Below are 23132 nucleotides of genomic sequence, written 5' to 3' on the forward strand. Positions count from 1 at the left end.
CAATGGCACTCTCATTTCTCATTATAGGTAAACTGGGAAGAGGGTTCATTTTGGTATCCAGTCTATTGAACATTTGTAAAGAGAAGTGCAAATGTTTTGTGAGCAGATTAACAAATTACACTTCTCTTTTACTAAGAAGACTGAGTGGAAGTTACCCAAATAGCAATGATCCAAAACATTTGGACTACAAAGATGTGATTCATGTACCAGTAAGGCCATTCAATGACAAACTCCAAATAAGAATGAATAATGTTAGAATAAAAACAGTGCTACTAATACAAAGGGAGGTCTTATCTGGTCTGCAATAGTATACATCCATACAACCACAATAAGTCACTTCCTCTTGGGAAGAACTATAACTGTGAGCTGCTTTGTCTGTGCAAGCCAACTATTTTTTGCCAACCATAATACAATTATTCTGATTACTTACCATTACGTTTACTATTATTATTATTAATAAAAAAAGTACTATATATTATTAACACTATTACTACTACTGCTTATTATTAAAATTAAGTGAGTGTGTTGCTTGTTCTTCAGAGACTTTCAACTAAGTCAAACGTAAGTACAAACATGAGTAATAGGAATGTATGACAGTGATGGTGACATCAATATTATATATTTATATAATGGACAATATTTAATAGGATAGGCAAGGCAAGGCATGTTAATTTAAAATGTTAATTTACATTTGTAATAATCTAGAGGAGTTGTTAATTCAATAAGTACATTTTTAATAACACTAATAATTTAATAACTAAGAATTAATTGTTAATCCTCAGAAGATCTTAAAATAGATATGTGACATTTTAAAATATATTTTTATTTTTACGTGTAGATAGATACCTTTTAGGTATTTCTTTTAAAGAAGTAGCCCATTCTGAGTCACTAAGTCCATGTTAGAAAGAAAATCGTTTAACTTTTTACATTTTCATGTCTCGGTTAAGATTTGAAAACTGCCTAGTGTGTTTGTAGTGTCACTGAGGGCACCTGAGGCATGACTCTTAAGAATGGCTAGCAGGCTCATGGAGTGTTTTGTGTGTGCCGAGTGCAGAAAGACTATGTTCCACCGAGGCAAGATTACTTTCAAGGATTTTAATGAAACGCTGAAATTAATTAAACTGGCACGCTTTCCCTATTCTTGAGGATTTACCATTTGTACTCCAAGGAGATTTTGGTGGACTGGTATCAAATACTAACTGACTAAGCTGAAGGTCTTGGCAAATGAAATGGATCAAAAACATAAAAGGCCACTACTGTTTGACTGTTAGGCTCAGTGGTATCACACAGTGGTCACAAGATGTCGAGCCCAGATTAACAGTGGGAGGTGGAGAGGTCTGGTCCAGCCCAGATGGATTCAGTTTCTGTCATGTGAGGAATGTGGTCTCGTTCTCTTTTGCTATTTCCATACACATTTAGACCAAACTAAGTAAAAAAGGGGAAGTTCATTTAAATAGGAGGAAGAACGACATGCTCAAGTTCAGAGATTTGCATAAACCAAGCATTATAAGTCAAATGTTGACGGCAGTTGGCAAAAACAAAACAAAACGCATACTAAATACTGGGAGAATTTTATGGAGGAAGGTCAGTTGTAATTGCTCATTTGATATTCACGTCACCACAGTAAACACCAATAAATTAGATTCACTTCAGTAAAGGCCACTGAACTCCCAAATACAGATATCGTAAGACACATTCTTTAACCATCAGAGGAAACATAATGCAAAAGAGGCAAGTTCACTTGTGTCTTTTGTGCCTTGTTTTGTCAAAAAAAGTGAAAAGTCTTAGAATTGAAAAGTCTCAAAATAGATTCTCTCTGCTGTTTAACAACAGTGCGGCTCATTGGCTTTGGCCACTCATCCATTAAAGCAACTACAGTTGCATTTATATTTCAGCAGGGAAGACAGGAAAAGCTCTACTCATTCATAAGAATATGTGAAAGTCATCATTTAACATCGAGCTGGAGCCAAAAGTAACATTAAAATTGATACTCTGACTTCAGAAAGACCACAGGACATAAAGTCAAGACTTTATGCCAGAGAAGGACAAGCCCAAAGCTCGTATTTCAATCCACATCAAAGAAAAATGATGAAAAGGAAGCAGTTTGATGGTTTATGCCATGCGTATTCTGGTCAGGATTTACTGCTATAGTGTTTATTCCACGGTAGATACATTTCTGTGGCTATTAGTGCGAAGAACTGTGGTCACTCACAGTTTACGCATGTTTTTTTATGCTGAATTTGCAGCAAATTCCTGATATATGCTAGGGTTGTCTGGTATTAGGCATTGGCGATGGATGATGGCATTTTTTAATCAGCCCACCCGTAACATATACCATTCTCATCATATGTAATTAATTATACCATTGTGATAGATAGATTTCGGTCAACTTTCTTGCCCACTGTTAATGATTACTGACAGTATAATTAACCCCGTAATTGACATTAATTTAAAAAAGTGCAACTAATTTCACTTAAACGTGCTTTGAATTTCATTTTATAAAATAATGTACCCAGTGAACCCATTTGTCCTTTCTGAACGTCAGCCATTCGTTGTGTAATAACACCTATTTGTTCTCATATCCATGAGGCGAGAAGCATCATGCCCACGCACTTAGAAAATTGCTCATTAACTTGTTAAGTAATTCAACAGGTAATTCATCCCCACCACAGAGATAATGATCTCATTTATCACAGAGGGGCTCTAAATAACTGAACCATCAGATACAGAAATAACCATCGCCATTGTAATGATCAAACCTTGCCATCAGAACATTATAACAGCTACATATTCCTGATTCTGCTACTGTCACCTGCACAGTAGTACCCCATGTTCTATTAAACTCTAAAAACACAATGTACCGTATTAACCTAATGGGACTGGTTTTATCACTGTTTTACTTGCATTTCAAACTATGCATTGCTCTGCGTGGTGTTCTGTTGTAGGATTTAAGGAAATATCTATTTAGGTCTAGGCAGAAAATTAGCTTTTTTTTTCTACTATTTTTTTTTCTTACAGTGAAGTTTTGTTAAAGTACTTTAATAGGTTTTATTATCTTAATAAATAATAATAAATTAATAAATAATAAATCTTAATAAATTTCAATTCTTTATTATATACATTTAAACAACACGTTTTAATCGTTTACATTTCGAATAATCATACATTTATCAATCACTATGTAATGATGTTTGAATTTTCGGAGGAAATGTGAGTCACGCTCGCCTGACTCATCTTTTCATAAATTCATATGTATGAGGCAAAGTAACTGCAAGCATGACTAATAATATATTAATTTTTCGATGTTGTATTTTAATTATAGTTTGTAGAAATAGGTTGTATAAAGGTAATACACTAACATACTAAATAGCCTAAAGAAGTTGTGCTGACAATAATTATGTTAGCTAATAAGCACTGATAAATTAGGCAAACTCGTCATAGCTCAATATTATCATAAATGTAAAAGTTCTAGTTGCATCCGTTCTCATTCCTAATTGGTCAAACAAACAATTGGCTCTGCCCTAAACTCACACTATAGGCTGGGATGGTTGGGATATCTAACCAATAAGAGCGATGTGTAAGACCACAGATTTATAGTGTTAACATTTGGGGAAGAAATCAACCACCTAATGGCATATAAGAGACATCTCTGCATATTGAACTGGGATACTATAAAATAGCAACCTTTTTAAAGATGTTTTTGAAGTCTGCTGTGATGTCAGTGTGTTTATAATGGGCTCTTATCCAAAGAGCAATCCATTGATGTGCAAAGAGAACAAAAATATTGGCACGAGAGTTTATCCGAGACTTCAAAAGGGGACCTTTTCTCTTTGCAGGAAGGTCTATCAAAGGCAGCCTCATTGCAAATGGCTCAAATCCTCCTTTGAAAGTATTTTGATAATAATTTATGACTTCACGCGATTCATTTGTATCTTTCCAAATAGATAATTCAAGTAGATAATATAAAAGGTTGTTTTTTTTTTTTTTTCTCGACTTGGACTTTCAAGATTTTTATTTGTAATTATCTTGTCAAGGTGCTTTTTATGCACAAGTTGAATGTGTTCAAAGTACTGAAAGTCACTGGAGACCAATTACCAGAGCACACAACCAACAACTCGTGCCCAATGACATCAACGCGGCCCGTGTCGGTCGTCTAAGGTCTTCAGAAGGAGCACAAAGACACAGAGTCACCTCCCAGAGAAGCCTGGGTGAGGACAGGACTGGGTTGAGAAGGCTGACTCATAGTTATTTAGCTCTTCCTTCCTCGTGGGAATATCCTGATTGGACTGAAGTTGTCTGAAAGTCTGAGACTCTCAGGGAGAAAAACAACGGTGTGTGTGTTCCTCCTATTATTTCCCGACAGATCTGAATATCAAGGGGGTTCCTATACCGTATTAACTACAGCTATCACTGATAAACAAGTCACAAAAACATACACCTGGCATTAAATAATTATATTTTGGGATTCACTGATATGACTGACCCTGCTATTATTTTTTCAACACCATGGCTGATAACTGACAAACAGCTAATGCTAAATCCTAGACTTTTTTATGTACGTGTATTTAAAGGGATGGTTAATCCAAAAATGTTATTCTGTCATTAATCACTCACTCTCATGTCTTTCCAAACCCGTAAGGCCTTGAGCAGCTCAAATATTTTTGATGCATTTCAAGAGCTTTCTGACCCTACATAAACACACATGCAACTGAAATATTTACCATTTTAACAATATCCTTCAGTTTACTGAAGATGAACAGAATTTTCCTTTTTGGGTAAACTTAGCCTTTAATATAAAGCAAGGTAAATTTAGGCATCCTGACATGGGTGGCTGTTTTAAAGATTATATTTCACAGATATTCAGCGAATCCTCCTTTGAAAGTCTTTTAAAAATAACTTCAATTTCACTATATGAGATTTGTATCTTTCCAATTAAATAGAGAATTAATGTAGAATTTAAAAAATATATGTTGGATTGACTTTAAACATATCATTATTATGCTTCATTCAGTGTGTTATGTGGCATTTCTCTAATAATCTTTTTCTCTGAATTCGCCCTTATATTTCTCAAATAATTACAAAGAAACCGCAGGACTGAAATAGTATTACAGTAACTCTGATCATTTTGCTTTATTCAACTTCAAAAAATATTTTTTTATAGCGAACAAGAGCTGACTATTTGAAGCCTAAATTGTCCGTTTTACCTTTCTAGGGCATGTTTTGGCGTCTTCACCACTCAGGCCCACGATTCCCAGTCATGCCTTTAACCCAGATAAAGACCTAATAGTCCCCCAGATATCTAGTGCCCTAGATATGCCTTCTGCCCCATTTCTGCCAGAGCAAGAACCCTAAATCAATGCTATTGAGAAAGCAATTAATCACTTTTCCAGCTGGGTCAATCATTTTAATCTAATACGATTAGGAAAGGAAGACGAGAGTGTCCCGAGGCCGACCTTCCGGACAAGTGTCCAGGGTTTTTTTAATTTTTTTTATCAATAAAGTAGGCTTTAGCACGATGCTCTCTGGGCTAAGTTATTTTATTTTCCAGCTAATCTAAATCCCCATTTGAACCAGTACTCAGACTTGCGTATTTAGCCCACCAATACATGACGCATTACCAGGTAGGGGACAGAGCGACCCGAGCGGACATGTCCATTAAGCATCTATTCTAAGAACAGGATACACACACACACACACACACACAAGTCCTGAATGAATAATGAAGAGGGCCCTCCAGGAACTCATCTCCTCAATGCCGTCATCTGACCAGAACCCATCCAAATGATCACCAAAGGATGCCATGCATGATTAACAACGAGCCCCTTCTCATCTTCATGTATTCTGTTTTTCAACGGCGTGTTAAACAACATGTATGCGCTGCGTTTAAATGGACTCGCTAATCCAAACAAATACGAAATGGGGTCATTTGTTTAGCGTTTGTCAGAACTGGCTGTTCAGTACATCGGTGGGATTTCCATGCTATCCAAATGTAACATTTGCTTACTAGCATGCTGCCCACGTCCAGATGGTAAGAGTTCGCAGTGCAGCCCAATAAGATCTGGATCACACAAGTGTTTCCCAGAGATCCTGTGCACATACGAGCAGCTCCCTATGTTCTGGTCTCATATAAACCCTCTGTTCCGGTTTATTTAGTTGTTGCCTGGTTTTAACCGTCAGGCCCTCTACATCCTTAAAAGCCTCACCTTTCAATAATTGGATCGTCAAATAATCAAAATAACGGTACACTGTGGCCTGAATACAAATGCTTTGGAGAAGATGTGGAATCTTTACAAACACCTCACATTTGTTTGGGACGCTCACAGCGAAATATAGCTATATGCCACGGCTGTTTTGCTGCTAATTTTTTTAAACCAGTTGCTAATTTCAAATTACCTGTGTAGCAACACGACGAGAATGGAATTTTCTCCCACGACGAACGTCTCCTTGAAAGCCCGGTTGTCTCGCGGCCTGCAGAAATTCTCTTTTTTCGAGAACGGCGGGAAACCCCTCAGCGATTTAACCACGCGCTTCCTCTTTCGGCCAGCAGAGGGAGACGTTTGTGACGGTTTCGGCGATAAGTCGCTGGACCGAATGTCTGGCACCCGGGGGTGTTTTCCCCCAAAACCGAAATTTATTTTCAAAACGAGACACTGTATCTTAATATGTGTCTCTACAAGAGGTTTTTTTTTAGCACAAATATCTGAATTCTTTCTTATTTGATCGAAACAATGTCACGCTATCAGATCGTTAATCACATTATATGTGACCCTGGACCACAGAACCAGTCAGTTTTATACATCTTACAGCTAAATAGGCTTTGATGTATGGTTCATTGGGATATGACAGTATTGTAGAGGTCGAGACAAAAACACGTTTTGTTAGAAAATGCAAGAGGCGAAAACATATAGTGAATTAATTTGCACTTAAGTTAGTTGGTGCCCTGGTCATTAAGCGTCGGTGTAAATATAAGAGAGTATTAAAATATTAAAACATAAGAGATACAATGTCTAACCACTAGGTGGCTCTGTTATTACAATTTTCACACTTCTAGTGCGTGCTGGAACTTTTAGTCGTGACTTACATCATTAGTATCTCTTAGTAATAATTGCTGATGCGTTTAATAAGAACTCAAATAGGGCTAATATTTTCATCATTATTTGTAGAGGCCTAAAGCAATTTGACTTTTGTTTATCTTGGTAGCCTAACATTTCACTTCACACGGTATTTTAACATCGCTTCATAGTTAGTTAGCAATATTCGTCTGTGTTTGAATAGAAATACAGCTAGGCCTATATCTGTTTTTTTACATTTTTATGGTGTTTTTATCGAAACCCAAAGGCCCTTTTGACTAATGTGTTTGATCTATACAAGCTCACATGTAAATAGCTGGTGGAAATATGTAGTTCTTACGTAAACAATAACTCACACAGTAGCTTTAGGTTTGCTGAAGACAGTATGCCATGGCCCAGGGCAAAAAAAAGGATAGGGTATCGTATGATGACATTTCCACAGAAGCAATGAAATCGTGATCCACCCACCTTAAGCTTATGGCAACATTCCAGCAACTGCAATTCATCTTTTGTTTATAAAAAAATTACAGATATCCTTTACATCCGCACCTGATCCGAGGCCAGTTATAGTCGCTTTAATGACGCTGTCATTGTTTCAAACAGCACATTGGAAACAGATCTAAGATAAGCTAGCAAGCCGTTATCATAATTGCCGATTTCCTCCATAATTCGACAGAAATCTGATAAGATGAAGGCCAAAAAGCAGCACAAAGTTTGTGGGAAAGTAACAGATTTCAGCAGTTACTGGAAGGACAGCGGAAATATATGCGTGCGTACCAAGGGCTTTCTTAAAACTGTTCAATTCAACCAAAGCTTTTTCAGTTGAAACGTCTATAGCTCTTTTTATGATACAAATTCATTGCAAAGCAGCTTATGTTTCTACAGTATGACACAATTTGTTAATTCTGTATGTTGTCTGAGGTAAACTAATGGAAACTAATCCTGTATTTTCAACATGTATATTGAAAATAGCAGAGGACCTAAGACAGATCCTTGTGGCACTCCGTGCTTTGCTGGTGATAATTGAGACGACCCCCTGTTTAAATAATCAAAACTAATAATAATACATAAATAAAAATAAAACTAGCTTCCAGAATCGTTGTTGAAATGTCTCACTGAAACAAAAAGCACTCAAAAATGACACATTTACGATGAAGAAAGGCTCCGGCCCAAAGCTCTTATCATACAAATAAGACATTAAAGTCTATATTCAATGAAACAATAGACACCGACCCAACAATATGAGCCGTTATTGGTGTTAATGACATTTACAACTCCTGGAATCTCATTGAATAACATGTTAAATAGTACATTAAGCAGGACAAAATGGATGGGATAATGAAGGATTACTGAATATTTAGGGCAATGTTCTATTGACACACTTGGCAAAGTTCAGCTCATTATTAGGAGCGAAATGAGCGAAAATCCATTGCGACACGTAACAAAAAACATCGTTCACATAAATAGCAAGGCAAGAATAAGGAAACACTTGTTCAGTAAGAATAGCTGCTGCATTCTCTGTCCAGCCCGATTAGGCAGGTAAGAAACTGGTTCACGTCTTCCAACCAATACCTTCTACATTACCGCTGGCCTACTTCTCTAACGGCAGTTTATTTAGTTCAGGTCAGGTTTTAGCAGCAGTTGCATCCAGCCTGATTGAGAGCAAATAACACCGCTGTTGTGAGACGTGGACAAAATTCTCTCCCCAATAGACCTGAATTTGTGTAACAAGATCTTAAAAACAAAACTTCAATGATTAAACTGCGTAGACAAACATACATTCGATTATATAAAGTTTATGAATCTAATAATTCATCCTTATGCTATTATTATAGATAATATATTAACATACTATATATTGCACACTTACTAATGCATCAATTGTTGAGATAGTAATGGTAGGATTATTCAAACATTTACAATTTTAGTCAAATATTTCATATTTGTGATGATCATTATATAATATTAACAAAATGATTAATATAATAACTAAGGATATCTAGTCAGCATGAAGATTTAATGGTTTTGTCTATTAAATTACAATATTCTGACCTTATTAGTGGATCGTAAATAACCAAACAAGAACATCAATAAATACATTAATAATTTATTACTTTTACTACTTGTACAAAAGGGGCGTTCTTTTTATTTTTATTCAACTCTTTTCATTTCACATTATGTGTGAGCAACACAAGTACAGTGTCACATTAGGAGTATAAAATAAATGGATATAATTTTTTTTCTTGAGGCACATTTTCCGACTACTTTCCACTTAAACAATACAGTTCGGTCCCCGAACACCTGGAATCATGTGACTGGTGCACAGGAAGTGATGCAATTGTAAATAACCATGCATTGAACAAAGTAGTGTTTATACATATAAACCAATATATGCAATGTATAAATATGCGCCGCAAAATGGTTTAAAATCCATGTAATACTTTAGCAAAAAAAAAACATTACTGAATTGTTTAGTTATTTAATATAACAATGTTTAATTGAAATAAAATGAGAACTTTTGAGCCCCCTCATTTATAAGCCCAGAATACATTCATACAGAATACGACCTCTTCTGATGGTGAGGTATGTGAAGCACACTATCGATTACATTCAGGCTCAAGGCACTGTATTACAAACAATTTACATTGAAGCAACTTTTGTTTAAACGTTCGACCAATAGGTGGTGCAGTCTTGAAACATCTCAAGTACCATAAAGTCCCAATGATACAAAGTTTTATTTCACAATCCAACAGCACTGCCAACAGTTCCTGCTCGACATCCCCTGACCAAAAAATGGTTGGACTTTTCAACGCACCAAAAAACTCGTAGCATTACATCCGCTCCGATTTCAATAACCATCAAATCAAAATGAACGGCATCTAATAGGTTATTAACATCTCGAGAGCTTCACAAGCCGCTGTCAGGCTTGATAAATGACCTAACTTTGATACACTTGAGCACGAGTACACCGGGTATAACACGGGATTTCAAACCCAGCCCATTTCCAGCTCGCTTTTAATTTTAAAAAGTCACATAAGTAAAATTTTTCTGTTAAAAATCGCTTTCGCATCAAGCGGCTTTCGGTTGCTCGCCGCAGTGAAATCTTTCCTGATCGATGTCGCGAAACTTCGCGAATCCACCGATAGTAGCAACATATAAAGCTCGGCTCGTAAGCCGTTTTTTTGCTTAATTTGCGTGCGAAGCAAATCGTAAAAGTGACTGCACCTCGAGACACAAATCTGCGCAGTTAAACAACAAACATAAAATGAACGAATATCATACAGATCAATGAAGTTGGCTATATTACTATATTTCTCATGCACTTTTGCAAGGCAATAGAATTTTAAGACATTTCAATAAAGGAATGCAATTATGTTGTGGCACGTATTACATCGCGAAGGCTCAAGGCAAAGTGGCGTGAGTAACGTTTAACATACATATTTTAATATTAAACAAGTAAACTTGTACTATATATCCAGTAAACTCTTCCTTACCTCATTATGTACATTAATAAATTCATACAAAAAAAAAAAAATACATTTATACACGGCTTTAAACAACATAATTTTTCTTTCTATATTTGCCACTTTTTTCATCATGCTTACAGACATGCTGATGAATAATAATTGCATCTCAATGAAGACAAACAAGCCACATTCAGCCCTCAGCACGCTTGCTAAAAACAACTCAGCTTGTGTGCGTTTAAAAACGGCAAACACGCCGCTGGTTCACCTCAAAACCAGCATGCGGCTGGGATGTTTATATTGTGGACGGTCGGAGGAGCAGCAGGGGGTTTCAGGAAGTGCTGCTTCTCTTCCTAGTTCGAGGCCTCCTCAGCATCACCTCCTCCTCTTGATCGCTCTCGCACTCTCTTTCAAACATGGCCACCGTTCGACCTACGTAGCCCATCTTGGGTTTGTCCTGTAACGACATTGACATGCAATCCTGTAAAGGGATTCGACCGGCACCAACATAAGGCACCGTGTTGGTTTTTATTGCTTGACGATTTGCTTGGAGAGTCCTGGATGTGCTACAGCCAGACTGTTATCTTTTTTTTTGGAAATGTTTAACGGGGTGTAATGGAGCAGGGTTCATGAAATACCTGTGTTTTGGTGTGACCTTTCTTCATCATGCGTGTTAAGTGGTTGCAGAGGGCCACGATTCTGAAGGAAAGCTATTGGAGAACAGCGAGAAAGCTTCATTTACTTTTAGGCTAAACACAGCAAAGTCAAAAGTCTGGGGTCGGTATGATTTTTACTAAACATTTTTTGAAAGAAATGAACTTTTTTGCTCAGGAAAGATGCATTAAATTGAACAAAATTGACAGTATCATTCATAATGTTACAAAAACGTTGGTAACACTTTAGAATAGTGGACACTTATTTACTATTAACTATAACTTTTCACTCAATAAATTCTTAATTTGCTGCTTATTAATGGTTAGTAAGTAAAGGTAGTTAATACGCTTTGGCAGGATTAGGAATGCAGAATAAGGCATTAATATGTGCTTAATTAATACTAGTAAATGACTAATATTGTAGTAATATGCATGCTAATAACCAACTAGTTAAGAGAAACTAAAATAAACTGTAACCAAAATTAAATGAATGCAGTTCTTTTGAACTGATAATCAAAGAACCATGAAAAATGTTACTGATTCTGTAAAAAAACATTAAGCAGAACAATTGTTTTCATCATTGGTAAAAATAAATGTTTTTTGAGCAGCACATCAGCATAGAGTTTTAAAGGCAGATTTAAAGAGATCATGTGACACTTAAAACTGGGGTAATGATGCTGAAAATTTAGTTTCGCATCACAGGAATAAATTCAGTTTTAAAATATACTGAATTGGGAAACAAATGTAATAACATTTCACAATGTTACTGATTTTGACTGTATTTTTGATTAAGTAAGTACAGCCTTGGTGAGCATAAGAAAAAAATCTTACAGACCCTGAAGTGGTTTTGAATGACTGATAATGACCCTAAAATACCACGTTATTTCAACCCATAAGACTGAAATGCATATGCTTATAATTTTAACAAATACCTGCAATTATGTCTTATAAATAAATTCACACATTAATTTGGCAATTCAAGTAACATTTCTGTCAACCCTGTTAACTACAGGGTTGAATGGCAGGGTGGTAAAATGGTAAAGAAAAGCATCAGGTGATATTTAGAGTCAATATTTTTGTTCGCCTCTAAAAAAAGCTACTATAACAGAAACCTCAAAAAGGCCAATGTCCCAACAGGGTTGAACAGAAAGTGCAGGAAAATTATAGTAAAATGATTTATAAGAATTCACTGAAGATGCATAGCACTATTTCCAGTGGCATTTTAATGGCAAATCGATACGAGCAAGTCCTACCTGCCACCTCCTCCGGGCATACTGTCTCCTGAAGTTCTCGATGTTCACCACAGACTGTCGTCTCACCAGGGCTTGTCTAGGGTTCACGGGCTAAAGGACAAACAACCACAGTGTCATAACCACTCAATACAAGCCTTATACTTCCCCAGGTGAAAAATCTTAAGTCTGATTGCTTACAAAACCGAATAGCACACCCTTCCTCGATAAACCACATGATTTGAGGTATCATCTGTAGCACAATCGGTGTTCACAGAGTCCTAGCCCTAAGCATGAGCAATATTAAAAGTGATGCCTTAACACATAATTGCACAAGTTCCAAGAAACACACACCCCTGAGGGACCGAGTATAATTTATCTCTTTCCATCCCACAGTGCACCACAGCCAGCTGCAGGACTAATGATCAGTGCGAGGTACTTTAATCATAAATCCAGTGCTTTATTCAGTGTGGAAAGAAATAATACCACAGTTTACGTCAAGCAGCATGCTGAAGAAAACGTCCAAGTGCTGATGTTCACAAATCAATACACATATAACAAACATGACTTTTGATTTAAATTAAAGTACAAAGTAACATGAATATACACTAAATTACATGTGCAAGAAAGAAAAGTCAGTTTAAATGTTAAATTAAAATGGGCGATGAGCATGTAGTGCTTTATACATTTACAAATAAATTAGAGAACTTAAAGAAAAAAAGAAATAAATCATATTTATGGCATCTGTAAACAAAAGAAAAACAACCCATGCATAAATATGGAATGAAATCATAAAGGCTGACATAATTTCAACGTATCATTATTACTGTTCAAAGAAAGAATGTTTTGTAGATGTTCGGCCAGCATTTGACCAGAAATGAAAGAAACAATGACAAGAACAACCATATTGATGAATATGGTGAAGGCAAAAGTATGCTGTTGAAGGCCACGCAACATCAACATGTGCATAACTTATAAACAAATAAACAACACAATTTTACACTGACTTTTTCATGAAAATTGTGGTAAACTTAGATTTTGAGGTACAGTACAGTACAGTTAAATCCAAACATGTCTCAAAATAATGTTTTGTTGACATTAATAAACATTAATTTATATGTTTAATAGGGATATAAACCCTATTAGCTTGGCTCATAATATTAGTATACGGTGTTTACTGCTATATTAAATCTTCACATATTTACCATATTAACAATTTCACGGTCTTAAAAAAAATGCTGCTTTGCATTAAAGCACTCTTTTTTTCTTTTCTTTAAAATCTTAAAACATAAAGGTGCATAGACAAGCTCAGGAATTTAGAGGGGATCAGACATGACATCCAACATTATGATGGTTGCCCTTTTTTTAACAATTTTAACCTTATCAACTTGGCTAATTAATATTAATCATGCCTCAGAAAAGGTCTGTAGAATTCAAACAGAAAGCTCAAATCGAGCCTAAGTGCTATAAGATACAGCCTCTGTGTTTAAGCTATAATCGGGTACAGGTGCTACTACCAGAAAATGCGTAAAAGAGTGCCTCTCCTCCAAAAAAACAACCCTATCCACATTGTTCCTGATGCAAAAATGGGTGCAGCCATTTGTAAATTGTATGGGTATAGCTTCCGTTCTCATCCATTAAATGCATCTTAATTACAAACACACTGGTTGTAGTGCATTTTACTGGTTTGTAGTACTGAAAGTACACTGGTTCTGTCGTCATGAAATGGCATATGACTGTCATTACCAATCAAAATGTGTGTTTATTTAAATGCAATGTGTGGACTTTTTACACCGATCTCATGGTAATTCTTACATATTTTACTAGGTGTAATTCGTATGCATGACCACACCTAACCCACTCCTAAACCTACCCCTTACAGAAATAGGGCAAAATCATGATTTATGGTGCATACATTTTATGTTCTGTTGCTGATAGAGCTCTGATGGGTCGTATTTCGGGGACATGGGCAAAAGAGCTATACGGACAGGTTGGAGGAAGTTGAAGGACAGGTTGGTAAAAGAACGACCAAGTACATTTTTTTAGTAAGTCTTTCTCTGCAAAGTTTGTAAAAAACAAGCAAAACGACTACACAGACATATTCTGGAGACTTAAAAGAGACAGGCCTCCTTAAAATATTTTTTTTAAATATTACTTTTGCTGAGGGACTTACAACTTACAATTTACAATAGTACCACCTATGCCTCTGAATTCACTGCTTCTAATTCATTCTAATTCAACTGCAGTCTAATCTCCACTAGCTAGTCTCTCTAGATGTCTGGCTGCTCTTGAGGACGTAGATCACCATCACAGGCCCTCCTCAGCAGCTCCTTCAGGGCCTCGTTCACCTCATTGTTCAGAGCTGGGATGGTTCCCAAGTCCTTGTTCCCAGCCTCTCGGTTAAGTGATCCCATAACCTCCTGCAACCATCTGAGTTCTGCGTTCAGCTCCTGTCTGAGGGAGCTCAGGTGGGCTTCTCTAGTCAGGTAGCGACCATCCATGCTGGCCAAGATGGCGTCGGTTGACCTCAAATCCTCCTGGAGGCCTTTCCTCATCCCCTCCGCTTTGCGAAACTCATAGCGAACCTGCGAGAGCTCCTGCCGAATGCTTTCGCTTTCTTCTTTATACCAAGCCTCCTTCTCAATGTAGATGGAGAGAAGAGCCTCAACGTCGTCCTGAAGGGATTCACGCTTCTGAGCCACATTATCAAGACCCATTTCCACCAATGAGATGTCCTCCAGAACGTTAGCGAAACGCTCAAAGTTGACATAGGTGTTGTTGGGTGGCATGCTGGAGTGGGACTGAATGCTGTACTCTTTCAGGCGCTTGGTCTTCAACTGCTGAGATTCCACTTTCGTTTGCACCTCTACGGTGGCGCTGTTGTCCTCTGGCTGTTCGTGGGTCTTCGCATAGAGAAATTAGGAGGAAGAACTAGTAAGAAGGTAGTTCGCTTTTTCACCAGGATGACAATGCACTCAACGTACGCAGAAGGTTAGCAGCAGATCCAGGCAGGAGAAGTTAATGCTGCTCTTGGGATGTTAGGATGAGGAGAACAGCATGGTACACACAGGATTCAGTCGTCGATTAGAAAAATTCATTAACGTGCGATTGCTTCCATGATGAAGACTTGCATGCATGCGTGCATCTAGTAGTTGGCCAACATGGTAATACAAGATGGTGCTGTTTGGATTTGGGATAGTTTACCCCAAAAGGAAATCATTTGCCATCATTTACTCACTTGTGTCATTTTAAGGATTTTAAAGCCTTTTAATGATATTTCAACAGCTTTTTTTAGTAATAAATGAAAGTTACCAGGGTCTAACATTGGAACCAATTGTATGGAAATAAACAAATAAAACACTTCTTAAAATACAGCAGTTTAAAAAAAACAGCATATGCTGGCTAGATATGTTTTGAAGCATGGCAGCTAGTTTAAGCTCTTCCTGAGCAGGTTAGTTATGATCTGGCTTAAGCTGATCATGTCACCTTTTATAAACTGGTTATGAGGTCATTTTAGATGTGCTGGACCTTAGCAACTAACTCCTGGGATTAGTCCATAAACAGTTTATTACCAGCTCAGGACCAACTAAAACCAACTCATGATCAACTAAGGACCAGCTTAAACCAGCTCAAACCAGCTGCCATGCTTTAAAACATACATATGCTGTGTTTTTTCAACAGGGACAGAAAAAATAAAGAAAGTCAAGTTAAAAGTACAAGTTTTAAATACATGTAGGTGAGTAAATTAATTTTTTTTTAACTTTTGGGTGAACTTTGACTTTAAATGTACAATTCAATTAGATGCATACGTAATATTACAGCAAGTTTTCCTGCCGGGAAAAGTTTTTTGCCTGTCTTGATGTGTGTAAAACCTGAGGTCAGTTCATTCTGCACACGCCAGCAGAGTAAAGTTCAACAGTTGTGTATGTTATAATTGCAGTAAAAAGCATTCATTTAAAAAAGCCACATAAAAGTAGATAAACATGCTTTCAACTGTGTCAGTTTCAAACTTAATCCAAGTGGTTACCTTAATCCAGGGGTGGTTGAGTGCGTCTTGTATCTTAAGCCTCTTTCTGCAAAGAAAACAAACACAAAGCAAACTGAAGGTAAATGAAAAGAACTTCAAAACAGAAAAAAGGTCAAGGAAACAGAGAAACCGATAGAAATGTGAGGTAGAAACTTCAATTGGACACATACGTAGCAAGTCTACACATGCCTTAAATACTCTGTGAGAGCGTTAGAACATGACAGATGCAGAACTGGCCTGAGACATTATTTAACATATTAAACGTGACAGTAATGAAAACTACATGTTCATTCCTGCCCAAAAGTGTAAATTAAAAAAAGGTTTTTTAAAGGCCAGGGAGAGAATCCTATTATTTTGTGCGAATCTACTTAAATCTGGAATTTCCTGCAGTGAAAGAATAACAAATTCCACTTAGACTCCACTTTTTCCCCACAAAGGCCCCAAAGTGTTGTTGAAGCCTTCACTGCTGTTTCTCATTTTGGTTGAACCCTGATTTGACCTCTCACCTCGTATCTTTCACCAGCAGCTGCCTGATGAAGCTTTTGGCCAGTTCACTGGTGTTGCCGAAGAACTCCTCATCAAATTCAAAGTTCACTCCTGAGATGTTTGCAAGAGTTTCCTGTTTAGAGTCACCCAGGAACGGCGATGCCCCACTTAATCTGAAACAGAAAGACAAATACTTGACCTATGTGGAAACGCATTGGAAATTCCTGTTAATTAATTCCTGAAACTGATCTCACAGTGGAATCCAAACACGTGCTCCCGTAGTTCATGTATCAGACAGCTGTTAAGTGCCATAATTATGCTCATAATGGTGATGGGCGTAACAGCATGGGTGCCGCTGTCTGAAAGCCCAAAGCTCGACCTGTCACTCATTATTCATTTTTATGGTTTTTTGCTATATTATTTACCTTTATGTGCATATATGAGCATACGAACTCTTAAACACATATTTACTCAATACCTGTCATTCATACAAATTAATTTAATTGCCCAACATTTATTTATTTATTTCAAATAATTATTGGATGTATTATCAGGTTTTGTTTAATATTACATATTTATTCATGTAATAATTCTTAGTTATTCATTTTATTAATAATAATAATTTAGTAATACTTTTTAATAAGTACATTTAAAATTTTGTAAAATAAAAATAGATTTAATGATCATGAATAATAAATGACTGTAAAAACATAAAAAAAAAGAGGTAAGACTTTTGAATGGTAGTTTTACAATTAATTACATGGTTAATTAATTGTATTGTTTATATTTTCTATATAAAAAATATGTAATCTATAAGAGAAAATTAAATTCTACAAAATTATTGTCAGATGAATTATTAATCTAAACAAAAACGTTCTACAAACTGAGCAAAAACTGAGTATCCTGGGTGTGATCACATATTCATCTCATTAATAAAAAATAACGTTACACCCTTAATGGAAATGAACGTTGTTAGGAATAATAAATAATTTTGATCATATTCACTTTGGCAGTGGGTGTAGCATTATAGGTGTTATTGTGTTTATTATGAGAAGCTCTCATTCATTATGCACCGTGCTTCATCGGTACATTTGTTCAGCATGTGACCTGTGGAGTCTATCAATGACTCTGTGGATTGCCTATGAATGTCCAGACAGAGAAGAAGGAATCCACATTCCTTCAGTCACACTCACAGGATGTATGTGATGACTCCGATGCTCCTGGAGGAAACAGAGGGGCGGAAGAGAGCACATGGTTAAGCCATAGGCGAGTATTGACGCTTGCTGTTTGTGAAGTACAAAGCGTGATGTGCTTAAGAGTTCTCACCACATGTCTGCCTCTAATCCCAGCGGCTCATAGTTGACTATCTCTGGAGCTGAAAATAAACCAGGTTAGAGGCATCAGCTACATTTCATTCAAAACAACCATGCGGGATGTCCAAAGATGGTAGAGGATTTCAGCAGCATCTGACACATCAGTAAAATGAAAATGAATCATTTATTTTGCATTTAACATCATGAACTTTTGAGCTTACCAACAAACTCTGGAGTCCCAAAGATGTTTTTGAACTCCACTCCGTCCTTGATCCTATGCGCCAAACCGAAGTCGATAAGTTTGATTCGCGGCAGTTGGATATTGTTATCCAGCAGCATGATATTTTCAGGCTGAAAACCAAACAAATTAACGCTTAAAAGCCTGAGCAAATACATTTTATCAGTTTATTTCCATTACATTATTTCATCTTACATTTAATTACATTTCAAATGATTATGTGAACATCTGTTCTTGGGAATGCATACATGTTTCTGTCAACATCAAAAAATATATATTTATATGCTAGAATGTATATGAATGTGTCAACAATATGTATATTTTATATATGTATATATTTAAGAAAAATGTTACATTTATATAAAAAACTATATTTATGTTATAATTTATATGAATATTAATACACTTTAATACATGTAATTATTTTCACAATATATGCTGTATGTTTTTGTCTTCATATATACATAATAAGTATCAAAAAAAAAAACTTATTTTGGATGCCATTAATCGTTTGACAGCACCAATATTTTTTTATACAACAATAACTGGATATTTTTTGTGCTATATAGTTCTAAAAAACTCAATTCTACAATCAAGTTGTAAACACGTCAGTTGCAACTTAAATTAGGAGGAAAACATAGCTGAAATGAGAAAACTGAAACATCTTGAGTTCACAAGACACACTGCAGCCCGGCAAGCCATTTTTTTGTATTGTTTGTGAAAGTGAAAACAGCGTCGGTAATACAAGCTTTCTATTTTCAAGTCCATCTCAGCAAATGCTACTTGTCATATGTGTGTCTGGCTAATCAACGCTAACCTCCACCTCAGCAGTTTGCATGCTAATGAAGTAGCTGAAGGTTTCGTGTAATTCTGAGGGATGCTGCGTGGGACTCAACACCTGTTATGTTCCCATATTAATGCCTTTACGTACTCAAGAGGTGAAAAGAGGCATCCAGCTGACTTCAAGTGTGGAGGAGGACGCACACCATGTTCCCGTAGGAATTGTGCCATGTCTAGGATGTACAAGTAAAGATTTGCCTCCTAATCAATGTGTATATATATATATATATATATATATATATATATATATATATATATATATATATATATATATATATATATATATATATATATATATATATATATATATATATACATATATATATATATATATATATATATATATATATATATATATATATATATATATATATATATACTATATATGTATATATATATATATACTATATATGTATATATATATATATATATATATATATATATATATATATATATATATATATATATATATATATGTATATATATTAGCACTGTATATATGTTAGCACCTTAGAAATGTACTTCGAAATATAACAAGTTGTGTTTTTATTTATTTATCCTTTGTACAATCTATCTTGTGTTTGTTATATGATGCTACTGCCCTTGTGCGATCAATAGTTGTTAACTTAATCTCTGTACTTAGCTAATAGCTATTAATTATTATACGTTTTAGCTAAAAAGTAGCTGCTACCTTTTAGAAACAATCTTTTTGTAAGCATGAAACTTGTATTAATGTAATGATGTATATTTTACATATTTATATTTATTTTCATATATTATATATAAATATATGTAATATGTATAATTTTATAATATAAAAATATATAATTTTTTAAATATATACATGCACATGTGTTAATATAAAAATAATAAATATACACAGTAGATATTTACACCGTATATTACGATACACAAAAACTTGTTTTGGATGCGATAAATCATTTGACAGCACTAATTTTAAAGTAGTATAAAACCTATGATTTAGGATAATAATAAAAAATAAATAAATAAATAAATAAATAAATAAAAATAAAATTAAATAAAAATATATATATATATATATATTTGCAAAAACTGTTGGAGCAGGAAGCAAACTTTGAAGGGGATAGGGCATACTTCCGTTTACCCTAAATCTCATAATTTAGCTTTTAGCTAAAATAGATATTTTCTCTCATGAGGAAGGACATTTTTGTTTACATAGGCTATCATTTGTGATTTTGAACATGAGAGTGTGTTATGCTAAGCTAAGCTAAGCCGTTAACTTTTTGTTTACATAGCAGTTAGCATATAAATACATTTCGCACTGAATATTCATGTTTCTGTAAAAAGGCCTTCAAACGAAGTTAATATCCAGTGATATACTGCAATTAGTCACTGCTATGTCTTGACTAATACCAATTATTCCAGCATGGCCTGTTTTGTTTACATAGCAGTTAGCATGGAGCAGGAGAAGGAGTTAGCTAAAGTAATATATTTTGAGTGCTTCGAGCTGGCATTAAAGAGCTCAAGCAGGGAGACTATAGAGACGCAGCACAGGATGGAGATTATGGCTGACAAGTCTGATCATGTGCCGCTGATAACCTTGTGTTAGAATGCCTGGACCCGGGCCAGCCGGGACGAAAAACACATGGGAAGGGTACGATCTCAGCCCATCACGGGACGGCGTGCGGCACAGCTATTTGTTAGAGCTGTCATTAGCAGAGGAAGCTGTTTATGAGCTGAAAAGAGTGAAAGGGAGGAATTTCCAGACGGTTGACAGAAACAGGGTCATGTATGCATTCCCAAGAAACAGTACAATGGCAGGTCTTAGAAAAGTGAATAGCTATTTTGTCATGCAAAGTTTCAGGTGTTGCCATGCAACAGACACGATTGTTCTTCAGAAAAGGCCAATTCACCTCTGCTCGAGGAAGAGCTAAATACTGTTGCCATGGCGACCATTATAGCCGTTTCTCGCCTCCACAACCATGCCATTTATAGGAAGCTATACGACTGACTCCGGATCCGTCTGACAGAAATGGACAAAAAAACGTGTTCTGTACCTTCAGGTCGAAGTGTGCAATTTTCTTGGAGTGCAGGTACTGAACTCCGTTGAGGATCTGTTTGATGAATTCTGTGGCTTCCTCTTCACTCAGAGACTCCTTCTGAGCCAGAAAGTCGAAAAGCTCGCCTCCTGAAACACTAAAAAACGACATTTCCATCAGTTAGAAGAGGTTTACCTGTCTCACACACAACCCAGCAAACATGTACAAAGAGGCAGTCTAGCAGTTAATGTAAAAAGCTTACTTTAAATTTGCTGTGTGGGTTGTAATAACTTGATGTCATAATAAAGCATAATTATTAAACCTTTAATTTAATATTTATGTGATTAACAAACATTTACTCACTCATTTATCTGATTAATATTCCTTTAGCTGTTAGTATATTTTATGTTATTATTATTTCATATTTATTATAGAAACATATTATTATTTGACATTTTCCCTTTTTTGTATGATTTTTTGCATTGTAATAAATTATGTATGAACAATTTAATGCCAAAAAATAGCTTAAACTATTTCTTGTTTGAAAATTACAATATTATAATATTATGTATTTAATATGCGATACAGTTATGTTTAATTATGTATAAACTTATTGACTCTAATTTATATAAGTATTATTTTAACTATCCATTCATCACTGTGGCTTCCTTTTAAATAATTGGAGATCTTACTGTATACTGTACTTAAATATGTTTGTGAGCAAAAAAATTCCTCCATCAGTAAATCATTAAATGAGTGTTCACACATCAGTCCATAATAAAAAAGGATAATATCAATCCTACAATCATTGTTAAAATCTATTAATTAGTCTAAACACAAATGGCTTCCTGACAGCGTGAACCGAGCGCACTCAGTTCATCTCACACATGCAGAGATGTTCATCTCAATAAAACGAGACTAGTAAACTTCCTCTGTGACATTTAACCACAGCAGCTCAAAAAAACGGCTTAGTACAGCTCTTTTTTTATCATCATCATCAAACCACTTTATCGTAGTTCTGCATTAAACTCTTTACGGGCATTTCAGTACAGTCACATCGGCTCAGCTGAACACGTCTTTCTTTCTGAAGCCTGAATATTTGATCCAGAAAGATCGCTTAAAATGCAGAGCAGCTGACAGTCACAGACAGTCCATTCAGTCACAGTTCTGATTGGATTCAGGCCACAATTAGTCCTAATTGAGCCTCTACGCTCCCGTGCACACATTACAGTCATGGTAAACCTGAGCCGGGCCTCCCAACTCTAAAGCGCTGACATTTACCACAGCTTCCCCAACACGCTCAGAATGACAAACACACACAGGCCGTGGAAGTGTACAAGGGGTCATGGGTAATATTCAGAGGAAGTAATATGCCATCTTGGCATCTTTGGCATGCTATTGCAGTGTACAATGATTTAGCGCACCCTAATCCTGATGTCACGCATCTATTTCGGATAGAGTCTATGTGAAATAGGAGGCTGACTGCACCATGCAGCCATGATCCAATGAATCAGACGTTTGTTATGTTTAATGGTGGCTGAAACAGCTGTTATAGTTCAGGACTAGATGCGAAGCCTTCTTACGAGAAAGCCTTAAGAGACTAAAGTAGAGAACTACTGGTTCAAACAGCAGTGAGTAAGAGCTCTTGGACGAGGGCGGCAGGCATTAGTCAACTAAAGAGCAATGTCATTTGAGGACTCACATTTGAAATAAAGCCTTAGCTGGCATTCATTTGAAGGTACAACCTAGTTTGTTATAGTTTTAATGGATTTCCTATCGCATTTCTGAAAA

General features: G+C 35.9%; 1 protein-coding gene across 2 annotated transcripts in view; it reads right to left on the bottom strand.

The window, feature by feature from the left end:
- Positions 1-9540: 9540 nt before the first annotated feature.
- dapk2b (death-associated protein kinase 2b) overlaps positions 9541-23132 on the bottom strand; it is a 29163-nt gene continuing 15571 nt past the window's right edge. Inside the window, exons 4-12 of one of the 2 annotated variants that reach the window (XM_043228294.1) lie at positions 21360-21498; positions 18464-18593; positions 18256-18304; positions 18123-18149; positions 16950-17102; positions 16444-16489; positions 12441-12530; positions 11173-11244; positions 9541-10991 (exon numbers count right to left, since the gene is read on the bottom strand). In XM_043228294.1, the coding sequence (XP_043084229.1) occupies positions 10866-10991; positions 11173-11244; positions 12441-12530; positions 16444-16489; positions 16950-17102; positions 18123-18149; positions 18256-18304; positions 18464-18593; positions 21360-21498 (832 nt within the window). In that variant the 3' untranslated portion in view covers positions 9541-10865. The other variant, XM_043228293.1, reaches the window with a different exon arrangement.

Source organism: Puntigrus tetrazona, chromosome 25 (assembly GCF_018831695.1).
Source record: "Puntigrus tetrazona isolate hp1 chromosome 25, ASM1883169v1, whole genome shotgun sequence".
NCBI lineage: Eukaryota > Metazoa > Chordata > Actinopteri > Cypriniformes > Cyprinidae > Puntigrus > Puntigrus tetrazona.